Source organism: Balaenoptera acutorostrata, chromosome 15 (assembly GCF_949987535.1).
Source record: "Balaenoptera acutorostrata chromosome 15, mBalAcu1.1, whole genome shotgun sequence".
NCBI lineage: Eukaryota > Metazoa > Chordata > Mammalia > Artiodactyla > Balaenopteridae > Balaenoptera > Balaenoptera acutorostrata.
Genome location: NC_080078.1, coordinates 46,703,896 through 46,722,950, shown reverse-complemented (window position 1 = coordinate 46,722,950; position 19,055 = coordinate 46,703,896). Strand labels below are relative to the sequence as shown.

Genomic DNA, 19,055 nt, shown 5'->3' with positions numbered 1-19,055 from the left:
TTCCTGTGGAAAAAAATACCTATCTCTGTGCTCACTAGGGCCCTGCTGTGTAGACTTATCCGTTCGCTGTAGAGAAATAAAAGCCACAAAGAGGGTGTGATGGTGTGGGGGGGTGGCATTTGAGAGACACCCGGGTTGTATTGTTCCTGCTGGAAAGACCCTGATCTGAGACCAGCCCTGGCGGCCCCCCCAGCTGAGAAGGGCCTACTTGTAGCCTTCATTCCTGCCAGGCCCTGGAAGGTGTGGGGACTGCATTATGAGGCTGAATGAGAATTAGATGCTTAATTGGGGCCTGGAAAAGGGGAAAGAAAAGCCAGACGTGTAGAATGTGATCGGAATCCAGCTCAGTTAAGCCAAGTGTGGCAACACCTGGGAAGGCTTCAGTGGTTGTGATCTTACCTAAAGGAGCTGGAACTGCCTTTTAGAGTTCCATGGGGGCAGCACAACCAGCAAGGGGAGATCGGGAGTAAAACGGGTCAGGCCTAAGGTGGTCCAGTTGAAGATGTAAGAAACTGAGTCCTCCAGATCTTTTACACACAGGAGATATTTCTACCTATCCCAATGCTTGGCAAGGATGCAAAACATTTGAAACTGACTCCTCTAACCAGATCCAACTTAAATGTCATTTCCTCGTTCTCCAAGATTTTTCTTCACCCGCCCTCAAAAAAGTTGACTCACTCTCCTCTGGGCCTCCAGAGTTCCTAGTTCATACCATAACACGTGGCTTGTGGGTGGTCTATGTTCTCAATCTCAACCCCCCCCCCCCACCCCCGTCTCAGCTAGCTTGTGAAGTCCATGAAGACATCAGTATGCCTCATCCATTTTGTATCTCAGCGCATAGTAGACACTAAAGTATCTGGTGGATATGTTTTGGGGGTTTTCTTCCCAAATATTGGGTTTCTATAGACTGGTTATTCTGACAATAACTAATGATGAATTTCCAAACCATTCTCAAAGTGGCTGTATGGAAGCACATCATCTGGTTAAACATAAAAGAAAAAGGTATATGTCTATGTCTGGATTTCATGCCCACCTTCGGCTACTGCCACTGCCTTTTATCTGCTAAAGACAGCTTCTGATTTTGATTAGGGTAGAAAGTCCCAATTAATCCATGAAGAGGTGTGTTGCCATGGAAGGGGTGTCTTACAGAAACATGCAGATTTTCCACCAATATGATCCTGTCATCTTAGTCATTCATTTTTTTTTAATTAATTTTTATTGGAGTATAGTTGATTCACAATGCTGTGCTAGTTTCTGAGGTACAGCAAAGTGACTCAGCTATACATATACATATATCCACTCTTTTTTAGATTCTTTTCCCATATAGGTCATTACACAGCATTGTGTAGAGTTCCTCGTGCTAAATAGTAGGTTCTTGTTAGTTAGCTATTTTATAAATAGTAGTGTGTATATGTCAATCACAGTCTCCCAGTTTATCCCTCCCGCCACCCTTTCCCCCTTGGTAACCATAAGTTTGTTTTCTACATCTGTGACTCTATTTCTGTTTTGTAAATAAGTTAATTTGTACCATTTTTTTAGATTCCACATATAAGTGACATCATATGATATTTGTCTTTCTCTGTCTGACTTACTTCACTTCATATGACAGTCTCTAGGTCCATCCATGTCACTGCAAGTGGCATTATTTCATTCTTTTTTATGGCTGAGCAATATTCCACTGTATATACATACCACTTCTTTATCCATTCATCCTTTGATGGACATTTAGGTTGCTTCCATGTCTCAGCTATTGTAAATCGTGCTGCAATGAACATTGGGGTGCATGTATCTTTTCGAATTATGGTTTTCTCCAGATATATGCCCAGGAGTGTGATTGCTGGATCATATGGTAGCTCTATTTTTAGTTTTTAAGGAACCTCCATACTGGCTACACCAATTTACATTCCCACCAACAGTGTAGGAGGGTTCCCTTTTCTCCACACCCTCCCCAGCATTTATTGTTTGTAGATTTTTTGATGATGGCCATTCTGACCAGTGTGAGGTGGTACCTCATTGTAGTTTTGATTTGAGTATCTTTAATAATTAGTGATGTTGAGCATCTTTTCATGTGCTTTTGGGCCACCTGTATATCTTCTTTGGAGAAATGTCTATTTAGGTCTTCTGCCCATTTTTTGATTGGGTTGTTTGTTTTTTTGATACTGAGCTGCATGAGCTGTTTGTATACTTTGGAGATTAATCCCTTATCGGTTGTTTCATTTGCAAATATTTTCTCCCATTCTGTGGGTTGTCTTTTCGTTTTGTTTATGGTTTCCTTTGCTGTGCAAAAGCTTTTAAGTTTCATTAGGTCCCATTTGTTTATTGTTGCTTTTATTTTCATTACTCTAGGAGGTGGATCGTAAAAAGATCTTGCTGCAATTTACGCCAGGGGGTGTTTTGCCTATGTTTTCCTATGAGAGTTTTATAGTATCTGGTCTTACATTTAGGTCTTTACTCCATTTTGAGTTTATTTTTGTGTATGGTGTTAGAGAATGTTCTAATTTCATTCTTTTACATGTAGCTGTCCAGTTTTCCCAGCACCACTTATTGAAGAGACTGTCTTTTCTCCACTGCATATTCTTGCCTCCTTTGTCATAGATTACATGACCATGGTGCATGGGTTTATCTCTGGACTTTCTGTCCTGTTCCATTGATCTATATCTGTTTTTGTGCCAGTGCCATACTGTTTTGGTTACTGTAGCTTTGTAATATAGTCTGAAGTCAGGGACCCTGATTCCTCCAGCTCTGTTTTGCTTTCTCAAGATTGCTTTGGCTATTCAAGGTCTTTTGTATTTCCTTACAAACTGTAAAATTTTTTCTTCTAATTCTATGAAAAATGCTATTGGTAATTTGATGGGGATTGCATTGAATCTGTAGATTACTTTGGATAGTATTGTCATTTTGGCAATATTGATTCTTCCAATCCAAGAACATGGTATATCTCTCCATCTGTTTGTGTCATCTTTGATTTCTTTCATCAGTATCTTATAGTTTTCTGAGTACAGGTCTTTTGCCTCCTTAGGTAGATTTATTCCTAGGTATTTTGTCCTTTTGATGTGATAGTAGATGGGATTGTTTCCTTAATTTCTCCTTCTGATCTTCCACTGTTAGTGTATAGTAATGCAAGAGATTTCTGTGCATTAATTTTGTATACTGCAACTTTACCAAATTCATTGATGAGCTCTAGTAGTTTTCTGGTAGCATCTTTAGGATTTTCTATGTATAGTATCATGTCATCTACAAACAATGACAATTCTACTTCTTCTTTTCCAATTCTGATTCATTTTATTTCGTTTTCTTCTCTGATTGCTGTGGCTAGGACTTCCAAAACTATGTTGAAAAACTTCCAAAATTAAGTGGCAAGAGTGGACATCCTTGTCTTGTTCCTGATTTTAGAGGAAATGCTTTCAGTTGTTCACCGTTGAGAATAGTCATTCATTTTTAACTTTGGAGAGGGAGCCAAGGGCATGTGTCTACAAGTGATGACCACCGGTAGAGTGGTCAAGGAGCAGCTTTAGGATCGAGGTTCTTTGGGAGAAAATAGGTTAGATGGGGCAGATGGTTTACGATTGTACTTTTGTCCCGAAGAAATATGAACTAATTGTAAATCAAGTATATCCATCTGCTCAGGCTGCCATAAAAAAAATACCATAGACTGAGTAGCTTAAACAACAGAAGTTTATTTTCTCACAGTTCTGGAGGCTGAGAAGTCCAAATCAAGGTGCTGGCTGATTTGGTTTATGGCAGGAGCTCTCTTCCTGGGCTATAGGTGGCCCCCTTCTCACTGTGTCCTCATATGGCAGAGGGAGAGAGACAGAGCTCTCTTCTTATAAAGCCACAGTCCTATCAGATTAGGGCCTCACTATTCTGACCTCATTTAATTTTAATTACCTCCATGAAGGCCCTATTTCCAAATACAGTCACATTGCCACTTGGGGCTTCAACATATGAATCTTGTGGGGGCATGTCACAAATATTCAGTCCATAACCTCAAGTCTGATCAGAACTATCCTTTGATAAATATTCTTAAAACCAGCTGTTGACAAAGGCCAAGTATGTGAGACACCCAGAGTGAATACCCCATCCCACAAATCAAAGGAGTCTGCACATCTGGTCTTGGGTTTAAGCTGGTGATGTGAAGTCAGATTTCAAATCTCACTCACCCAAACATAATGATATGAAAGCAGATAAGTAAAACAGGCAAACGAACAACACAAACAAAAACAGTAATTAAAAGAACGAGCTGGTAGCCACAGCAAAAGGAAGGCGTGAGCCTGGTGTCACCCCCAACCTACTCCCTAGCTCTACCAGGCTCTGAAATAATCCTGAATAGGGTCTTACTAGCTACCATTTACTTTCCCAACTGGGAGAGGAGCAGCCCAGGGAAACTTCCACAAGTGCATGAAGCCAGCCATGAACACCTTTATTCTGCCTTACCCCAAAGAGACAGGAAAACAAGCTGTGATTCTCCATTTCAATATCTCTTGCTGGGAGGAAAATGGGAAAGGAAAGGCAGACCAATAACAAATGCCTGGATCTAATTACCTCTAGGGGAAAACAAACAAACAAACAAACAATAGGAATTTCACCAAATAGAGGGCAAAAGAGAAAATAAATAAGGCAGATCTTGGGGGTGAGCAGGAAGCAGAGGAGGAGATGCTGGAGAGTTCCAGATGAAGCCCCCTTGAAAGAGGAGCCCCCTTCATTTCCTGAGGAGTCTGTGTAGGGTTTGCATAGGGTTTATCACCTTCTGCTTTGGAGGCTGAGAGAGAAAACAGCAAAGAGAATAGTGAAGCCCAAGCTGACTTTTTTGCTCTTAGAGCAAAAACGAGTTGCAAGGCTCACGTTGAATTGAAAAAAACTATCCAACCCCAAGGATAGCCCCCACTGTGACAGGCAACAGTACAGACAAAGTGGTGGCCTGGGCTGGGCATGGGACACACTTGCTGAGGAATCCAGCACAATGAATGTGGTAGATGCTGTGACCACTTTACCCCTCCCAAAGAAAATGCTTCCACAGACAATGTGAGAAAGGAGTAGCTTGCTAATGTATGTGTCACATGCTCACCCTGTAGTAATGACCTTATTGACTTTTATGTAGTCTTCATAAATTAAGAAAATTAACCCTCTCTCTGTCAAACATGTTGCAAATATTTTCTCCTGGATTGCCTTCTGTCTTTTGATTTTCTTTAAGATACATTAAATAAATTTTACGATGCTTTCTTCTAAAATCTTTAGATATTGTTTTTTTAAGTGACCTATATGGGAAAAGAATCTAAAACAGGGTGAATATATGTTGCTGTGTGGCAGAAACTAACACAACATTTTAAATCAACTATACTCCAATAAAATTGTTTTTAAAACTCAAAATTCAATAAGGAAAAAAATGAGCAATCAAATAGAAAAATTGGTAAAATATAAAAATAAATGACAGAAGAGAGGAAGGGGGGGAGGGAGGACGGGAGGAAGGAAGGGAGGAAAGATATTAGGAAGGAAGTTAGGAAGGAAGGAAGGAGGAATCTCAACACCCTACATGCTGAGAGGTAATAATAAAAGGAAAATACACTGTAGAACAGCACTAGTGCTTTCTTCTCTGAGATTTATTAATCCAGCTAAGCCAGTCTTCTACTCCATTCAATTCTTTTCATTAAGGGTTATACATAGCACGGACTCAATATACATGCTGGCTGGATGAATGAATGAATGAATGAATGAATAATACCAAAGAGGAGGAAAAATGTGATAAATTCTTGAATGATACAGAGAAGTGATTCAGCTAAGTTTTTATGCTTAAGTATCTTTGATTAAGAGACATCAAGAAGTAGATATTAAATTTGTTTCTCTCAGCCAAAAAATATTAATCAAGTGTTTATTATAGTCAATCATTATCTCTTTTGATCCTCAAATGTTGTGAGGGAGATATCATTACCTCCATCTGTAAGTGACAAAACTGAGACTCTGAATGTGAACGAGACCTATCCAAGATCACACAAATAGAGGTGCCAGAGCTTGGATTTGAAACCAGCTGTGCCCAACTCCAGAGAGCTACACTCCATCCCCTTTCACTAATGTTGAGTTTCCCACAAAGGTGGCCAGAAATGGACAGTCCTGAGGTTCAGTATCTATCATGAGTAACAGAAAAGGGAGTTAACAGAACACAAAACAAAGGCATATTCAAAGGAGAGAAAGAATTTGTAGAGGCTGGACTTGTGGTTTGTTGTGTGTCATTTGTTGTAGAGAAGGTGGGTAGTAATCTTTGTTAAATGCTGCCTGGTTTATTTTGCCTCCCTTCACTTTGGATGAATTTTCCTAGGAGTAGTGTTTATCCTTTGCACCCTTACATATTATCACAAAACACCTGGATATGAAACCTGGTTGCTACTCAAGCAGCTATGTGAATGGATAAGCCCATGCCATTACCAAGGACTGGAATTTTTTTCTTGAGGTTAAATATATTTCGTTTATCGCTGTTGGAATCACATCACTAAGAGGAGTCGCATCACTGACTTTTACAATCATTTTAAATAGTGTTGGTGCCTTGATTGTAAAGAGCAGTTTGTGGGAAGCATCATGACAACACAAAGGCTCAACTTCTCTTCAAGTCCTGTCTTCTCACTGACACTCTGTGCTTGCTCTGTAAGTTGGTCTTTGATCTCCTTTGGTTTAGTTGCACTTGGATTCTACACCTAGAAAGTGAACTTGGCACGCTAGGATAGAGTAAGGTCTAATGGAGCTCATCTCCCCTAACAATCAGTTGCTTAAAAAGAACATAAATTGATGTTTATGCATGTGGAATAATTGCTTTCCTCCATTTGAGCTTGGAAGTTAAATATATGTGACAAATGCCTTAAACTCTGTGACCAGTTTTCTTCCATTTTAGTACCATTGTGAAGGCAACAGAGTTTAGCCTGTTAAGGGACGTCTCATCTGTATACATTAACTTGGCATGTCTCAAAATTTCATACAGATACCATTTGTTGTCCTGAAACCACACTCCTTCTCGGATGGGGCTTCAACCCAGCCAAAAGTCAGACTGGAACTTGAACCCAGGATCCCTGACTAGGAGGGGACTCAAACCCATTGTCTTTTCATTGAAACCGCTCACCTGGTGTCAGGACTTACTGAAACTCATGTTCTTTAGTCTCGACGCAGAAAGAATTCAGCGTGAGGCAAAGTGATAGGCAAAGAGTGAGTTTATTAGCATAGGACGCTTGTGAGAGATACAAGTGGGCAGGCAAGGGAGTGCAGCCCTGAGAACAAAGAGGGCTACATTTTTATAATCAGAGAGAAGGTGGGGGAAGACCACCTTCTCCCTCATTTTTGGGGAGATGTCAAGGTTTACATCATTAGTTCCTCCTTTGACCCTATGTGGTCTAACCAGGACTGTCATTGAGCTATTTTAATCATATGTATATTAGCAAAAGGGTGATGACATATACTAAAATATGGTAATTCATCTCAGGTTTCAGTATAATGTCCCCTTTCACCTAGTTTCTTTCCCCTTTCACTTATATTCCTGTCTTGACTACATGCAGAAATGCAACTCTTCAAGGACCATTCACTCCCTGACTTCATGTAACAAGATTCAGACCCCATATCTATTGTCTTGTATTTTTAACTATCAGGATTTGTGGCTTGAGTGTGCCTGGCACTTGAATGCACCTGGTCTTCCTTCAAGGTGGTGTAGATTGTTGCTAGGTTACTGGATTCTTTTCTTGAGTGGTCATTAGCTTACAATAGTCTCCCAAACTCCCTTAAAATTCCCTCTGTCTTTAAACCCCTAGTGGGATTTTTAAACTAACTAACTATTTAAGTATCCTACTCTATCCCTATCAGTTCTGTAGATGATTTTAGGTGATATCAAAATTAACATATTTATTATCATGTGTGAAAAAATTAGGCACAAATTAAGCTCACAGTTTTATAGCTATGATTGCTATGGGACAAAATTAAGAAGCAATGTTAGGCCTGAGTCAATTAAAAACATTATTAAGGATTAGTTGTCACCACAATAATGCTGCATAACAAGCAAGCCATCTTCAATTTCAGAGGCTTAGAACAACAATCATCCAATTCTTTTGTTCAGAGAGGATCAACCACATCTAGTTTGGGCCAGGAAGGATGTCAGGCTGTGAGTTGAGTTCAGGTCTTATCCTCCTTAGATCAGCTGTTCCCTAAAGCATGTTCTTCTTGGGGTAAAAGGCAGGAGAACAAGAGGGCAAACCCCAACTGTACAAATGCATTTCAAACCTCTGTTTGACTTACTTTTGCTAATATTCCATTAGCCAAAGCAAATTCCATGACCAAGCCCAATGTCAAGGGACAGTGAATTCAACTCCTGTAGGGGTGGAAGACAGGAAGTGAGCCTTTCTAAACAATTACCTAATCCATTACATTAATAGTAAAGTTGGAACATAGATATGGCAAAAGTCGAGATGGTTCAAGAATGCTTGCTTTGGTTCAACACCACTTTAATTCAATACAATTGAATCCACACAGGCCCTGCTTTCTATAGCTGTCATGATACCTATGCAACTACACATTCTGAGAAATAATTATTTGTAAGTCTATTTGTTGCATGGAGTTTGTCAACACAAATCTCAAAAGAAAAACTTGGAGAATCTTCTAACTTATCTCCATGTTTATGTATTTAAAAATCTGGTTAATTGTATTCTATATGAGTTTCAGTATCTTTTCTTTGTGATGAGACTTGCTTCATTTTATTTTTTATGTAATGCAACTGACCTACAAAAGGTTATCATAATCAAGGCTTTGAAGAGGACAGTTGAGGTTGGTAATTGAAAATGAAAATGGTACTGTCTGTCCCAGACTCTTTCTATTTCAGCATCTTTTATCTCCTGCTAGGAGCCCTGAAATGTACCTCGTTTGTGTTCCAAGCAGCAGCAATCAAAATGAGGGAAGGACAGGCAAACTGAAATAAATAGGCTGTAGAGGCAATTTTTGTTTTGATCAGATTCTATTGTCTGTGTGAAATGGCATTTCTCTGGGGCACTCAGATGCATTGCCCAGCAGGGGACAAACCCTTAGGATAATAACAGTTCCACACACATCAGAGTAATAAGTATCTGTCGTTCTTCTCTCCCTCTTTCCAAATACAACACACACACACTTGCACATGCATACACATATACACATGCATATTCACATAAGCATGCCATTGCACACATACAGTCATATATTCATACCACATGTGCATGTATCATGCACACTCATGATATTAAATGAATAATGTCTACCAAACATACCATTAGGGTCTTCAGAAGCACATCTAAGAGACCTCTGCTCAAGAACATGGCAATATATAGAGCTACAACTATGATTTCTCTTTTCATCTCTGTCATGGATCTCAAAACCTGCCATTACATCTCATGCTAATCTGTGCCAATATGGTGGCATAACCTGAGATTTCTCAAACAAATGTACTATATTTGAAAATAATGAGGTTGAAAAGACAAAACATAAGGCAAACAACTTAAATATTTACAGTCTGATTTGCCTTTTGGGTTTTGCTTTCTTCAACTTCTTTTTTCCTCTCTCGCCCAGCTCTTAAAAGTGTTTTGTATGCTCCTTCATTTTCATTGAGCATTATTATATTGACTAGCATACTGTCTATTAGCTAGAAAGTTATCTGTGATGTCAGAGAGGTATATCTATAGTAATATCACCAGGGTTATTACCATTGAGAGTAATGACTTTGAAAGCGATTTCCTGGAAGAATCAGCTACAGGTACCCTAGATCTCATCACAAACAATGACCCCAAGGAGAAAGTCAAAGAAGTAATGATTAAATAGTGTTAGGTCAATTAACTTTCCTTCCATAGTAATCATATCTTATGAAATATAACAACTATGTTGTATTTTAATAAGTTCTGATGGTGTCCAAGGAGTTAGAACATTTTATAGTTATTTTTATAGTGAAAAAGCTGAGGCTTTTAAATACTATGAGATTTGGTAAAAGTCATTGAAGAAATTAAGTGACCAGCCAGGATATCCTCTTTTATGACATGTCTGTGTCTTGCCCATTTTCTGTTGGGTTCCTTGTCATTTCTATGTTATATTGTTTTCTTTATATATTAGTACAAGGGTCCTTTGTAAGTGAGATATATATTATATATATGTGTGTTTGTGTGTGTGTGTATATATACACACACACACACATAAATGGCAAATATCTTCTACTCTGGTTTACTTTGCACTCTCTTAATGGTGTATTTTGATAAAATAATGATGCTAATTTAAATGTTTTCCAGATTATTAGTCTTTTGTCTAATGGTCAGTGTTTTGTTTTTCCTGTGTAAGAAATTTTTGCCTAATGATATAAAGGTCTTTTTCCATGTTACCTTTCAAATTTAGTTCTATAATCTACCTGGAATTTATATTTTAGTATAGTGAAAATCCTTCAGTGTAGGTCTACTGTTTTTCCTCCTCAACAAATTCTATTTTTTCCCTGAAATTTTTTTATTTCAAATTGGAAGTTTGAAAGAAGATTTTGTTAGGTATGAAATTTTACGTTAGTGATATTTTCTTTAAGTTCTTTGAAGATATCATTACATTGTCTCTGGATTCCATGATTTTTATTGAGATGTCATCTATAATTACTATTGTTGCTATTTTGAAGTTAATGGGTCTTTACTCACTAAATAATTTTATATTTTTTCTTTAACCTTGATGATTTTCTGCAGGTTTACAATGATTGGCCTGAATAAGGTTTGCTTTGCATTAATTTTGCTTGGGGATCATGATACTCTTAAAGCAGGGGCTTGATATTTTACATTCAGTTTGGGAAATTATCAGCCATTATCTTTTAAAATATTGCTTTTGCCCCATTACACATAGGATACACCCTATCTCATATGTCTGCTAATTCTTTTCATCTGTATTTTATTCTTTATATTTTCTTCTTAGTTTTCAGTTTGTAAATTCCTTCTTCAGCTGTGTCTAATTGCCACCAAATCCACCTATTGAATTCTAAACTTCAATTATTATATAATTTTCAGTTCTAGAATTTACATCTGACTTTTATTTAGTGTCTAGTCCAGTTAAACTTCTTTGCCATGAGATTTCTCCCTCTTGTCACCCAATTCTTAAACACATTAACCATATTTTAAAGTTGTATCTACAAATAGATCTCTAACATGTCTCTATATATTGTCTTATTGTCTTGGTTTTCAGTGATCCATTCTTGTTCCTCAGGAATGACCGGTAATTTTTTATTGAATGCTAGACACTATGTGCGAAAAATTGTAGAGATAACTTGAGCCTCGGTGGCCTTATCTTCTTCCAGAGAGAGAGGATTCATTTTTGCTTCTGAAAGGCTGGTAGGATTGAGTAGAGCACTGAAATCTAATCAATCAGAGATTAAATTGATTAAAAGTAGGCCTTCAATTTTTTTTAAGAACTGGTCTATTTCAAGTTCATTGCCCCCCAAGTATAACCCTTCAGAAACCTCAAGGTACTTATCAGAGCACCTCTTCTTTGGTGGGCCCTGACCTCCAAGTTTTTCCCCTCTCCCCCCAAACCTCATTAAAAAACATCTGAAGGCTCTGTTAAACCTCTTTGTATGTGGAATGTCAGGTTCACCATTTTTCACCTCCTCCAGCTTCTGCTGCATTAATGGCTCTCTAGTGCCTTAATTTCCTCAAATAATCTGTTCAATGTTTCTAGCTGTTCTTGGTGGGAGTGTTATTCTACATTATGACAGTCTACTTTAGAAATCCCTTTCTCAGTGTAATTTTTTTTAAATAAAAAAATTTATTTATTTATTTGTTTATTTATGGCTGAGTTGGGTCTTTGTTACTGCCCACGGGCTTCAGTAGTTGTGGCTCATGGGCTCTAGAGCACAGGCTCAGTAGTTGTGGTGCATGGGCTTAGTTGCTCCGCGGCATGTGGGATCTTCCTGGACCAGGGCTTGAACCCGTGTCCCCTGCATTGGCAGGCAGCTTCTTAACCACCGCACCACCAGGGAAGCCCCCTCAGTGTAATTTTATCTTGCATTTTTTTTTTCATTAGCAGCAAAGTGAATCACATTTTCACACAACTACAGGCTATTCTTATTTTTTAATTAACTTCCTGTTAGATTTCTTGCTCAATTTTCTATCCCATTGTCAATCTTGTTTCTGTTTAGAAGTACTTTATATATCAAAGATATTAACCCTTTGTCTATGATAAAAGGTATAAATATTTTTCCTAAACTGGTAATATTTCTTTTTTTAAACATTTCTTATGGTAGCTTTTCCACCCATAAGTTTGTGTTTATATAAAGTCAAATAGTTCCATTTTTTCTAACTACTTCTGTTTTGAGGCATACTAGCAAAGATTTCCTGCTCCCAAGCTTAGAAAACTCCATCAGTAGTTTCTTCTGTAATTGTGTCTGTAAGGAACATGTTGCTGAGCAATTGAAAAATGGTCTATTTTCTAGAATTGACAGAGTGAGAAAAGATATGACATGGTTAAGTCCAGCTGGAAGTTCCAAGTTTTGTTTTCATTTTCCCAACCTCATCCTCAGGAGCTAGTGAAAAGAACTCATGGGCACAGTCACTTTCATGTTGTCCTTGTAGGACTTGGGTACCCATGAGTCATGTTTTCTTATGTTATCCCTTTCCTGACTTTTCTCATCCACTCTCATGTCATCAACAATATGATATTATTCTACATGGACATCTCCCAAATTCCCACATGCCTAATTCTCAGTTTCCTTCCTCAGCATTAGATGCAAAACTTGTTTGGCATCTCCACTTAAATGACCCTCTGCTTCAGTCTTCAAATCTAAAATGACTCTCTTCACCTCCCTTCACTTTGCTTGTTTTATATATCATCAAGTACTGACCTTCCTACCTTCCGTCCACCCAGGCTCAAAGATTAGTCACCTTACTTCTTGAGTCTTACTTCTTGATTCTCAGCTTCAGTAAATCATTACCAAGAGTGCAAGTTAAGTTAAAGGCATCTTCCTTTGAAGAGATTATACACTGGATCTTTCCTAGCCTTGCTTCATCCTCACTAACAGGAAGCTCAAATTGAACATACTCTGGACTCAATAGGTATTCATGTAATGAAACTGAATTCAATCTTTTGTTTAAAAAAAGTACAGAAACAATAAAAACTTTGAAGTTATGAACTCATCTAGTACTTTATATATTTGTATTTTCAAATGCCCTGGCTCTTCAAGCTGTGAAAACATAATAGATATTTAACCAAGAAGTAAGAGATTATTGTCCTTTTGACTATCTGTAAATTTTCTCACAATAATATGGATGTTAACTAGACTTATTATAGTGATCATTTTTTCCATATGTACAAATATCAGATCATGAAAAACAGTCTCCTTACGACTACATTTAAGCATGTTATATAGCTTCAGCCACAGCGAGTGGATGACAAGCCTTATGAAACTATGTAAATAGAGAACAATTACAACAGAAATTAACTAAAGACAGGATTCTCAGCAATCCAAAATGGCAGCATCTGAGGTCTTCTGGAGGAGCAACTGAGCCATTCATTTGTGTTTTAACTTCACTGCCAGGAGAATGAATCTTTCAGCTTTCAGGCATGCCTGAGGCAAAATAGGTTTTCTTTTTTCATTCTCTTCAAAGTTTAAGCTACATAAACTCACACACACATATTTCCCCAAATTCAAATTGTGGATTGTTCTGATTAAACCAAGTTTTGCTGCTTTCATGTTACCAGCTTTCTAATTTGAGAAATTGTGCATGTATGTATGTGATTATCTCACAAATTAAAGAGAATTTAGAATATGACAGCATTAAAGTATTCAAGCAACTCAACCTACTATTTGCTCCTTTAAGCTTTTCTGCAAAAGAAGTTCAATCCCAGGAGTATTTTTAAACTTAAGAGGGCAATGGAGGGTGACAGAACAATTGGCAGTCAGGCTGTTCTAATTTTCTATTAATCAAGGACTATCTTCTTTTTCAGCTCAAGGCGAGGACACACCTAGAGTTCCTGTGAAAAGCGAAGGCTCTGGTGACACAGAACATTCTACAAGTCCTGATGGTAAGTTTCTGAGCTATTTGAGTCACGCAAACTACAAATCTGGCACATTTTCTCTGTGTAATCTAGGATTAAGGGAGCTGTCTATTCTATGAGTCAACATATTCAGTTTGAACAAGGTAAAGTTCAAAAACCATTTTCTACTGGGAACTAACAAAATTGGCAGCCTTTTTAAAAAAACAGCATGTGCCTCAGTTTAATCTTACTTCCCAATACCAAGGAAACAGTGGGTAATTCCAAGGCTAAACTGAAGTCTAGCTGGTGAACTTTCTGGAAACACTCAGCGTTCAGAGGAGCACTGGCTTGAGTTTGGGCTAAGGTTATTCTTGGACCTTCATCACTTCACCTCACTGTATCACACATCAGATGGCTTGGCCAAAAACACAGTGAGTCTTTAGAAGTACTTTATAAATAAATTTACAAAAACCTTTTTTTAGTCACATCTCACTTTGAAGGCATCTAGAAATTGTGAGCATCAGGAATAGTATAGCCTTGCTTCTGCACAATGATACTGGAAACCCTTCGAAATATCATCATTTAGAAAAACAACTATTTGAGCACACATGATTTCTAAATATTTAATTCCACTTGCCCACAGAACTTAAGAGAACCAGAATTATTGGTCAGTGATCAACTGTTTATATATATCTTGTTGTTTGGGTTATTTTAGCCAGGAAAAAAAAAAAGCCAATTACTTTGAGTTGATAATGACCTTGGGAAAATTTCAGCCACTGGTAGAAGTTACTGGGTGGGTTTAAATGGTTTCCTATACCATGCATTCCATCCTGCTACAAGGCTTGCCCTCACCTTAATTGCCTCCCTTAATTATAAGCCCTTCTGCACCAACTGATTTTTTAATTATTTTTTTAATTTTTAAAAAAAATTTATACAATTTTTTAAAGGTCACTTTCCATTTATAGTTATTACAAAATATTGGCTATATTCCCCATGTTCTACAATACATCCTTAAGCCTATCTTACACCCAATACAAACTGATTTTTTTTTTTAACCCCTGGGCATGCTTTATCTAGGGGAATAATGTTTTCAGACCCCAGATTCATCCATTAAAAGCCACCCCATGTTGGTCATGCTCAGTTGAATGAAACCTGCCCCAGCCTGGCTGTGACACTATAGGCATGGTTCTTAACTAGTTCTCTGCAAAGCATGCTCCAGAGAATACCAGGTCCATGCAATGCTCAATGAATAAAAGGGAGATAAATGTGGGAAATACTGAGTTTTAGTCCTCACTTGGAGATTTGCCGTGCACACTCCAGGCTCTCCAAAGTCTCAGCTGTAAAGAAACTTCCTAACATCATTTAACATTGCTTTTCCCAAACTTATTTGATCATGAAATGCTTTTCATACTAACAAACACTTATTAGATTTTGGAACTAGGGACCCTTGGGTTGGAGGAAGGAACAGAAAAGGAACACTCACCCATATTTTTGCAGACCAGGATAGAAAGTGCATACATTATTCTTTTTTTAGAGGTATACTTCCTGTAACTGGCCAGTTTATACCTGGGGTAAAGAATGGGCTCACACATCATTAGAAACCGAGGCTAGTTTGCAGGAGGAACAAAGAGACCTGCTTTTAAAACCTTCCTCTTTGAGAGAGAGTTGGGTGGGCTGCCATCCAATGTCATTCCCTCTTTCAAGTCTCTTTGGAATGTGAAATCCAGCACCTGCCACTGTTTTACTTTAATCGAGTTTCCTGTTCAAGAAAAAGAGATTTGGATTGTTGCTTTTGTTCAAACAAATGAAGACTATCCAAATGACAACAAACAGAGGTTACTTATTCAGAGCTTACCAAAGCATGGGTGTCACACAGCCATTATCACTTGTGTTTGGCCAATTCAAAGGCAGGGAGGGAAGTGGGGAACTTCTAACAAGAGGGAAGTCTTCAAGTATCCTTGATTGGAGGTTGTTGGTAAGGGGAAGCTGCACTTGGGCTAACTAGAAGTGGCTGATTGGTTTGGGAACATATTTGGCTTTCCCTGGCTGGTCCTGTGTTGGGAGCATGGAGTAAAATACAGGAAAGCTGGCAGTCACAGACCAAGTCCTGACCATTCTGAGCTGCTTGCTTCAAAGGTTTGAAGTCAGAATTCTATTGTTATGTTTGGCCTAGCCATCGTTCATCTGTGTATTAAGTCTCTCGGTTTATACTATGGGCTTTGATGCTTTAAAAATACCAATCTAATTAAACCTACTGACCCTTGAAAATTTCCAGTGTCTGCTATGCCTGCTTGGGCTCCTTCTGGACAATGGCATTAATTAATTATGTGTGCTATTTGTATGCAAATGCTTACATAGAACACACGGTAAAGTAAAAGCACACGTTTTACCTTTGCTGTGCGATCTGGTTAGATGGTTTGCTTTTCTATTTCATGGTGTCCACTGCCAGTGCACCCACTGGCAAGTTTACAGCGTCAGTTTTGACTTTCAAAACTGAAGACCTGGCAAACCAAGCAGGCCTACTGGCATTGCTGTTTTAGAGGGAGCTGCTTACCTCTCTGCATGTCGATGATCTGGTTTGCTTTGTTTTCTCTTTATTTTCTTAGACATCTATTAAGGCCTTTGAATTTACCTAAGGATGGTAATAAATACACACAAAATATCAACCCAAAAATCTGCTATGAAATGACAGCTCAGCTCCTACAGTTGAGTAAAGAAGCAACTCTGCCCTCCCCATTCCCCCACCAGTAAAAATCTATGAGTGGTCCCCAAATCTTGAATGAATGAAAACAAACTGAAAGAAGTATAAGATAGGAAATCAGGAATGTAACAATTCACAGGCCATTTTAATATGTTTAAGAGATTTGGGTTTAACAAATATTTAACCTTTTTGTTTTCCTTTCTGGTTCCAGTTGAAATGAATAATCAGGTTGACAGTGTAAATGACCCAACAGAGAGTCAGCAAGAAGATTAACTAATAATAGGTAAGTTGCCTCTGTTACAAGATTTTCAATTGATTAAATGGGCCAGCCATAGAAACTGTTTGTAAAAGGCATGTTGGATTTCCCTCATTTCTATCCAGTCCCATGGATAGAACTTTTAAACGTTTAAAAGTTTAGCCTCAGGCTAAACTTTTAAAATCTTTATACCAAATAACACATTGTAAGAAACTTACCATCTTTAAAGGAAAAAGATAATCTACAGCATATCCAGATCATGCAATACCCTGGTTTTCTGAGCTTTGATGACAAGAAAAAAATTTTTCCACCCATCTCACCTCCTGGCTTCCTGGAGTTATCAAATTATTTCAGCAACCCCAAGCTGATTCTGAAGCATTGCTTTTCCAGAAGTTACCTGCTGAGTTGTTTAGTATATCTGTTTTTAAGTCTAACACTAAATCTTTGCCCTGGAGAACGTGAAAGGCATTTGAGTGTATTTGGGCTGATAGAAGCCTGCCTTATGTCCCGTCCTCTCACACCACTACCTGTGGATCTGCACCTCTACACAAAGGTTTGTTGAGTTGAATGAGCCTCAGGGAATTCCACGGGAACAAAAATGGGGCCAGATGATGTTTAGGAGTTTTTTCCAGACCAACATTCTAAATCACTCAGCCAAGACTGAAGTATATCTAGAATAATGAGTGGTCTGTAATCCTTTTTTGTATCTTAAGGGCTGGAGAGAAGAATTAGAGAAAAGAAGCCAGCCTAGCTATTCTGATTCCTAACTTAAAATACTAAGCTGTGAAAAAAACTATGGGATAAATGAATTGTGCGTCATCCAGGGCAAGACACAAATGTGTTGACACCGTTGCCTCTGTCGACTGAAAAAAAAAAATGCACAACCTAAAAGTTGAGAATTATGTTTTATTCGGTGGACCTTCTGAGGACTTCAAGCCCAGGATAGCTCTGCAGGACTGCTCTGAAGAGGTAAGGGGGGAAGCAGGAACTATAGGAGTTTTACAACAAAGACAAGGTAGTCGGAACATCAAAAGATTACTGCTACTTAAAGAAAACCAGATATCTCAAGTTAATGAATTTAGCCCTTTTCTACGTATGGGAAAATGTAAGAATCTGGGCTCTTTGGAATCATTCCTCTGATATGCAGTTTAGCAATCTGGGGCCAGTATCCTGTTCTTTCCCATCCTGAGTCCCCTCGGGGTGCACCATTAGGGATGGCTGCAGTGGCTGAGGGTTTACCGTGGAGCAACAGAACGTGGCAGGCAAGATTTTTCATTCACAGTGCTTCCCGTTGGTCATAAATTCAACCAGCATTTGGAAGCAAAAAATTATTATGATTAGTATAACTAGTAGTAATCTGGTTGCAATAAACCATCAAGTCCACAGGAGAGCTACCTGGAGAAGCCAAATTCTAGAAGGATTACGTACAGAGAAAAAGGTAAATGTTTCATCTTTGTTTACAAAGGTATACTTATCAACCTGTAGGTCATAGCAGAAGAGAAAAGATTTTTTTTCTGGAAAAAAAACTTAGAAGTATATTTCAGAAAGTCATAAAATTATGAATTATATTTATCAGTTAATTAATTCCTGATGAGGTCCTGAACCAAGATGGTGGAGTACAAGGATGGGCTCTCACTCCCTCTTGTGAGAACACCAGAATCACAACTAGCTGCTAGACAATCATTGACAGGAAGAGAATGGAACTCACCAAAAAAGATATCCCACATCCAAAGACAAAGGAGAAGCCACAATGAGATGGTAGGAGAGGCGCAATCAATCACAGTAAAATCAAATCCCATAACTGCTGGGTGGGTGACTCACAGACTGGAGAACACTTATACCACAGAAGTCAACCCACTGGAGTGAAGGTTCTGAGCCCCACATCAGGCTTCCCAACCTGGGGGTCTGGCAATGGGAGGAGGAATTCCTAGAGAATCAGACTTTGAAGGCTAGTGGGATTGGATTGCAGGACTTGGGGAAACAGAGACTCCACTCTTTTGGAGGGCACGCACAAAGTAGTGTGTGCATCAGGACCCAGGGGAAGGAGAAGTGACCCCATAGAGACTGAACCAGACCTACCTGCTAGTGTTGGAGGGTCTCCTGCAGAGGCGGGGGGGTGGC

General features: G+C 38.5%; 1 protein-coding gene across 4 annotated transcripts in view; it reads left to right on the top strand.

Annotated features, from left to right (window-relative positions):
* MACROD2 (mono-ADP ribosylhydrolase 2) overlaps nucleotides 1–19,055 on the top strand; it is a 2,013,670-nt gene that overhangs the window by 1,979,940 nt on the left and 14,675 nt on the right. For all 4 annotated transcript variants that reach the window (XM_057529039.1, XM_057529040.1, XM_057529041.1 and 1 more), the window contains 2 exons: nucleotides 13,948–14,025; nucleotides 16,890–16,961. In XM_057529039.1, the coding sequence (XP_057385022.1) occupies nucleotides 13,948–14,025; nucleotides 16,890–16,951 (140 nt within the window). In that variant the 3' untranslated portion in view covers nucleotides 16,952–16,961. The remainder of the gene's footprint in view (nucleotides 1–13,947; nucleotides 14,026–16,889; nucleotides 16,962–19,055) is intronic.